General features: G+C 51.7%; 1 protein-coding gene across 1 annotated transcript; it reads left to right on the top strand.

The window, feature by feature from the left end:
• The first annotated feature begins 642 nt into the window (after positions 1-642).
• Positions 643-6,445, top strand: GDF2 (growth differentiation factor 2). The gene is made up of 2 exons (XM_082673696.1): positions 643-1,008; positions 3,946-6,445. The coding sequence occupies exons 1-2, from the start codon at positions 663-665 to the stop codon at positions 4,893-4,895; spliced, it is 1,296 nt and encodes a 431-aa protein (XP_082529822.1). The 5' UTR covers positions 643-662; the 3' UTR covers positions 4,896-6,445.
• Positions 6,446-6,626: the final 181 nt, after the last annotated feature.

The raw sequence follows: 6,626 nt of genomic DNA, 5'->3' as shown, positions 1-6,626 counted from the left end.
ACCCATGATCTCTAAGGCTCGGGAACTCGCTTGACAGATGAGAAACCAAGGCACCGAGCGCTTGAGCCACAAATGCACATCCCAGTTCCACAGGAACCAGGCTTCTTACTAACTCCGATACAGCCTCCACTCTACCACCCACCCTGGCTCCAGTGGTTAGCCAGGGGGCTTCTGGGAGTTTTGTGCTGTTGTTTCTATATTTGGAGGACTTTTTGGTCTTGTTTGTTTCCTGGATCCTTTGTTTGTGTGGCCCAGGAGATGGAGCACATGTCACCCTGTCTCGAGATTCTTCTGAACAGAGCTGGCAAGGAAATGAGAAAGGATCCTAATTAGGGGGCGATAACCCCACGGAGAAATTCAGATTTTTGCAGCAGGCCGTGTCCTTCCCACAAGCCCTGTGTGTTTGTCAGATGTTTATAGAGCCTTCATTAACGGAGAGCTCCCTTAGATAAGAGGCCTGAGTACAGCATCAAGGGCCAGATAAGAACAAGCGGAGGGCACTTCGGGGACGGCAGGCGGGTGAGAGCCTGTGAACTGGCCCGGGTGCGCAGTGCAGAGCGGTGGGCAGGACAATGCGGGCCGGCTCCTTCCCGGCTCCTCCCCGCACCCGCTAACACACCGCGGCTGCCGCAGTCTCCGGAGCAGGGCTAGAGCATCCCAAGATGTGCCGCGGGGCGCTCTGGGTGGCCCTGCCTGTGCTCTCCCTGCTGGCCTGCTCCGCGCAGGGCAAGCCACTGGAGATCCGGGGGCGGGGGTCGGCTGGGGCAGATGCCCACCGCCTGCTAGGCGGGCCCAGAGGTGAGCGGGAGCGGGGCACCTTCGACCTGAGGATGTTCCTGGAGAACATGAAGGTGGATTTCCTGCGCAGCCTCAACCTGAGCGGGGTCCCTTCCCAGGATAAAACCCGAGCCGAGCCGCCGCAGTACATGATCGACCTGTACAACAGATACACCACCGACAAGACATCCACCCCCGCATCCAATATCGTGCGCAGCTTCAGCATGGAAGGTAGAGTCGGCTCCACCGGGGCGCCCCGGGTCGGGGTGGGGGACTCAGTGGTCCAAGGCTGCGCTGCCCAGTATGGCGGCCACTGGACACGTGGGACTTTACGTTTCAATTTAAATTAATTTAAATGAAATAAAATTAATAATTTAGTCTCACTAGCTTGGCTGCAAGTGCTCAGCGATCATGCATGACTATGGCTACCCTATAGGACAGTGGAGATTATAGAACAGTTCCATTATTGCAGAAAGTTCTACTGGACAGCTCTGCTCTAGAAGATTCTCCCTCCCTGAGCCCAGAGCCACATTTAACACAGTAGGTGCTGAAGGAATGCCAGTTCCCTTCCTTCCATCCCTTCCCTACCTCCCCCTTCCCATACTGTCCCCTTCCTACTTAGACACAGACAACTTATTTAGCCTCCAACTAACTGGTATATTTTTAAACACCGAAGGAATGTCTATTTCTCTCTCATCAGAAGGTGTTTAAAATTCAGATAAATTCCTCCGAGAGAGAGGCATTAACAACAAGAAGAAGTTGTCCGAGGACAACTTAATTATTTCCTAAATATAAATTAATTTCACTGATTTAGGAGGACTAGAAGATAACGAATGTCAGCTTAGGGCTTATGTCCACTAATTCACACAATGTAGGTGACATGATCTTGTGAGCAGGGAAGCCAAGGCTTGCAGACTCTGAGGGAACTTGCCCAGTTCACATTTTAGTTACGCAGCTGGATTCTGACCCAGGCCCACCTGTCTGCACAGCTCACTTTCCCTACAGCTGCAGCCTCTCTCTAACCAGCCAGGCACTCAGGGCTTCATCCCTCCTGGGCTTGAGACCTGCAGACTCTTAACAGGTACACGCCCTAGCTAAAGGATGCTGTGGTCATGCTGCGTGCCCGGCAAGGCTGTATTTTCTGATGGCCCAAAAGAAGAAGAAAATTCTGAATTTTATGTGAACTTGTCTGGTTTCTAAAACACTGACTTAATTTTTTTGAAATGAAGTCTGCAGGGCTTAATTTTTTGTTTTTTAATGTGGTCTGCAGGTCATACAGATACTGCCAGTGTCTCACTATGCCCATGGGGCGCGTCTGTAACCTCTGCTTTAGGGAAAGGCCAGGCTTCTTTGGCTGGACCTAATCACCAAATCCTGTAGTCTGGGAGTCCAGCATTCACAGCCATCTCAGTGACCCCTCCCCACTCCCCCCATCATTGTCCATGTCCTGGAAACAAGTGCTCTGATCTGATCCCAGCCCTGCCTGTGGCCAGTACTTCTGTGAAGGCCAATTATGCTTCCCTTCACAGATGGCCTGAGTACGGCTCAGAGGGGGAGGGTACTTGTTCTCTAAGTGTCTGATGCAGTCCCAGGGGCATCTTCTAGGTGTGCCACAGTAAGAGCACAGCAGGTGGTTAATGCACTGCTCATGGACCCCACTCATGACTCACATATGCCACGGTGGCTCACCACATGCTGCAGGAGCTGGACTGACACATCCATGCTGGGTGAGGGGACACAGAGAGCTGTGGGAAAGGTCACGTGCTTGGGGGTGGGGGAGCTGTGCCCAAGTAGGGAAGACGGTCTTAGGAGGACACAGAAATACTGATTGAGCATCTGCTGTGAACCAGGGACAGTGTTGGGTAAGTTCCATGTGCCTTCTTGTTGAAGGCTCACACCAACACTGGGAGGTTGGTAGGATGAGTCCCATTCTACAGATGAGGAAACTGAGGCCCAGAGAGACTCAGGACTTCTCCAAGGTCACAAGCCTAGAAGGGAGAGAGTCAGGATTAGCACTTCAGTCTGTCAGATACTGCCGGGTTTCACGACAGCACACAGTATCCCCTCATGTTGGCACATAGTAGGTGCTCAAAAAACACAACTTCTCTTCCCTCTTTGCGACCAGGCCATGGTATAATAGAGATGTGCTAATGGCCGGGTGTCAGCAAGGGGAGTAGGAAAGTGAAACAGTTGTGCGGCTAAAAGGCAAGGCCTATGTATGCCTAACATGACCAAGCCGTTGAGGTTAATATATTTTTCCCTCAAACATTAAAAAAAATCATCCACTTTCATTTTGCTCAGAAGTTACAATTCTGAATGGTTTTTTACACCATTTAGGTGCTGAGATTTTTAGCATTGCCATAATGTTGGAATTTTACCATCCCCTCCCATGATCTCTCCTTTAAAATCATACACTCAGGATCTGCACTCTGAGGCTGACAGTGTGCTTTTCTGTTTTGTTTATTTGATTCTTTCTTTTTTTTATAAAGTGAGGATCGTTATATATGCACTTTGGATGCATACATAGGATGTATGCAGTTTGGCAGTTAAACACCCTAAGTCCCAGTCTCCACGTCTGTAAAAGTGGAATAATAATTAGATCTTCTGGGGGTCAGTGTGAAGAGAAAAGTGAAATATAGTATGCAAAGCTCCTGGTGCAAAGCTGGGCACGTAGTAAATGCTCAGTAAACAGCTGGAGCTGTCAATTTCAATGCGATGCATCTCCTGCCTGTTTTTCTTTGGAAGATGCCAAACGTACGTTTTAAAATATCCTTCTAGGGCTTCCCTGGTGGCGCAGCGGTTAAGAGTCCGCCTGCCGATGCAGGGGACACGTGTTCGTGCCCCGGTCCGGGAAGATTCCACATGCCGTGGAGCGGCTGCGCCCATGAGCCATGGCCGCTGGGCCTGTGCGTCTGGAGCCTGTGCTCTGCAACGGGAGAAGCCACAACAGTGAGAGGCCCGTGTACCGCAAAAAATAAAAATAAAAAAAGCTTTTAAATAAAATAAAATACCCTTCTACATTAAGGGCTTAAGTGAAAACAAACAGACTTGATAGAGATAGACAGTGTCATGCCAAATGCCCTTTCATCTAAACCATGAGTCTCAGCTTTGGTGTCATGAAAACAGACTCTCCCAGCAGATGACTGTCACCGTGTATTTGCATTTCAGATGCCATCTCTATAGCCGCCACAGAAGACTTCCCTTTCCAGAAACACATCTTGCTCTTCAACATCTCCATTCCCAGGCATGAGCAGATCACCAGGGCCGAGCTCCGACTCTACCTCTCCTGTCAAAGTCACGTGGACTCCTCTCACGAGCTGAAAGGAAACATGGTCATTTATGATGTTCTGGATGGAGCCAATACCTGGGATGCTTCTGGGGGAACCAAGACCTTCCTGGTGTCCCAGGATATCCGGGACGAGGGCTGGGAGAACTTTGAGGTGTCCAGTGCTGTGAAGAGGTGGGTCCGAGCAGACCCCACTAAGAGCAAAAACAAACTGGAAGTGACAGTGGAGAGTCACAGGAAGGGCTGTGACAAGCTGGATATCAGTGTCCCCCCCAGCTCCAAAAACCTGCCGTTCTTTGTCGTCTTCTCCAATGACCGCAGCAATGGCACCAAGGAGACCAGGCTGGAGCTCAGGGAGATGATCGGCCACGAGCAGGAGAGTGTGCTCAAGAAGCTGTTCAAGAACGGCCTGATGGAGGCAGGTGAGAACAAGGACGACGAGGAGGAGGATGTGCAAAGCCACACGGCTGTGAGCTCGTCTTCGGCCAGGCGGAAGAGGAGTGCTGGGGCCAACAACCACTGTCAGAAGACCTCCCTGCGGGTGAACTTTGAGGACATCGGCTGGGACAGCTGGATCATCGCGCCCAAGGAGTACGATGCCTTTGAATGTAAAGGCGGCTGCTTCTTCCCCCTCGCTGACGATGTGACCCCGACGAAACACGCCATCGTGCAGACCCTGGTGCATCTCAAGTTCCCCATGAAGGTGGGCAAGGCCTGCTGTGTGCCCACCAAACTGAGCCCCATCTCCATCCTCTACAAGGATGACATGGGGGTCCCCACCCTCAAGTACCACTATGAAGGGATGAGCGTGGCCGAGTGTGGGTGCAGGTAGTGCTGGCCCGTGGGTGGGGGAGGCAGGGTGGAGGGGGCTCCTAGTGAGAGGTCCTGTGTCCTGCTGGGCATGACAGAGACTAAGTCCACCTGGGTGGCAGCCTGGAGAAGGAAGGGGAGCCACCAGGTCCTTGTGGTAAAGACCTGCTCTCCCTCTCACGGCCCACCCCAAGCACACACCACTGGGTTGAACTGCAGGGGAGGGGATGCCGACGGGCAATGGGGGTTTGGGGAGAAGAGGAAAGCCTGGAAGTGTTGCTGGGGTGGAAGGGGAGATGAAGAAAAGGGGACAAGAGAAAAATTATCCAGAGTCAGCAGAAAACTGAGCGAAAACGAGGCCAAGGAGTATAGACGGGAGATGCACAGAGATTAATGGAAATTAAAGGACGTGAGAGGCATGGGGTTTATTCCAATAACCTCAGGGAGTGAAGGGGAAAGGAATGGGCTGTGTGCGCCACACCCACTCCACGTTATTCCCACAACCTGTGAGATGGGCGTCGTGACTCCCAATTCACACACTCGGAAGCCAAAACTCGGGCAGTTCAAGTAGCAACAGTCAATGGCATGATTCCAACCCACGGGTCTCCATAGGTCTGTTGATCACCGAAGCCCGGGACCTCCCCAAGTATCCCACTGAGGTTTAGCAGGTCGCCTGGTAGCTGAGGAAAATTAGACTTTGGTGGCTGGGGAGTGCGGGGCAAACGGAACTGAGGCCGGCCAGTACCCAGCAGGATGACTGGGCTGCTGGTCACATCCAGGGAATGTTTCGACTGCTCCGCACCTGTGCTGATTCAGTGTCCAAGTGCTTTTTAAGATGACCCCTAAGTCACTGAAAACTATCCCCTAAAGCAACTGCGGGATGGAGAGAGTCAGGACGGAAGCCCTCAGGTTGCAGTGAACGCTGTTGGCTGGAGGTACTTTGACCTGCTTGTTCATACAGGGTCACTCTCCGCCATGGACTCAAACCGCAAGATGGTTTGGAAGGGGGTGCACAGTTAACCCTGAGGGATGGGGCAGCCCATGGCCTGTGTCTCTGCAGTTACTTAGCACCACCAGTTCACCAGCATCACACACCATGGGCTCCCCTCCCACAAGGACTCGGTGGATGACAAGACCTGGATTTGAATGTGTTGGGATAAATGTGCTCTTGCTTCGGTATTTGCAACATCCCTATTCTTACTCCATGTACTCAGGTGAAGACGTCCAGTCCTCCTGGGTGAGGGCTCCTGGCCACTGGCGAACTCGGGTCCTTATTGGCCGCATTGGCTACGGCTGTACTCGCTGGCTTTCCTGAGCAATGTGTGTCCAGCCCTGGTCCTGGGCTTGGGCCTTGGGACCAGGCCCCTTCCCCACTGACCGCAAAAGAGGACCTCTGACTCTTGAGGTCACACATGGAATGGGGTGGACTAGGAAGTTCTGACCGCTGACCAGAGCAGAGCCTATAGGAGGCCTGGAGAGACCTGGGCCATTCCCACTGGTTGAAGTTCCCAGAATATTTTTTTTTAATGGTTTGTGTTAAATGTTTACATGGAACCAAAGAACAGCTTTAACACAAAAATGCAATAAAAACATTATTGTTTAATTACTGGAGTTACAGAAAATGCTAATTCCTGGTACGACAATGTTGCTCAATTGTAAGGAGGGATGACAGACGTCTTTTAGTCCCGGTGGTGTATTTCTGTGTCTGCATCAAAGTTTCACTTGGAAATAAACTCAGAGTCTAATCTGTGGC

The sequence above is a fragment of the Grampus griseus genome (genome assembly GCF_964374135.1).
Source record: "Grampus griseus genome assembly, chromosome: 16".
Lineage (NCBI taxonomy): Eukaryota > Metazoa > Chordata > Mammalia > Artiodactyla > Delphinidae > Grampus > Grampus griseus.
Note: the sequence above shows the minus strand (reverse complement) of the source record. Positions and strands in the feature narration are given on the sequence as shown.

Excerpts from the sequence above, each read along its gene's own strand:
- GDF2 (XM_082673696.1), top strand. The coding sequence starts at position 663 with ATGTGCCGCGGGGCGCTCTGGGTGGCCCTGCCTGTGCTCTCCCTGCTG. Across the intron at positions 1,009-3,945 it reads GCGCAGCTTCAGCATGGAAG|ATGCCATCTCTATAGCCGCC; the intron begins GTAGAGTCGGCT and ends TTTGCATTTCAG.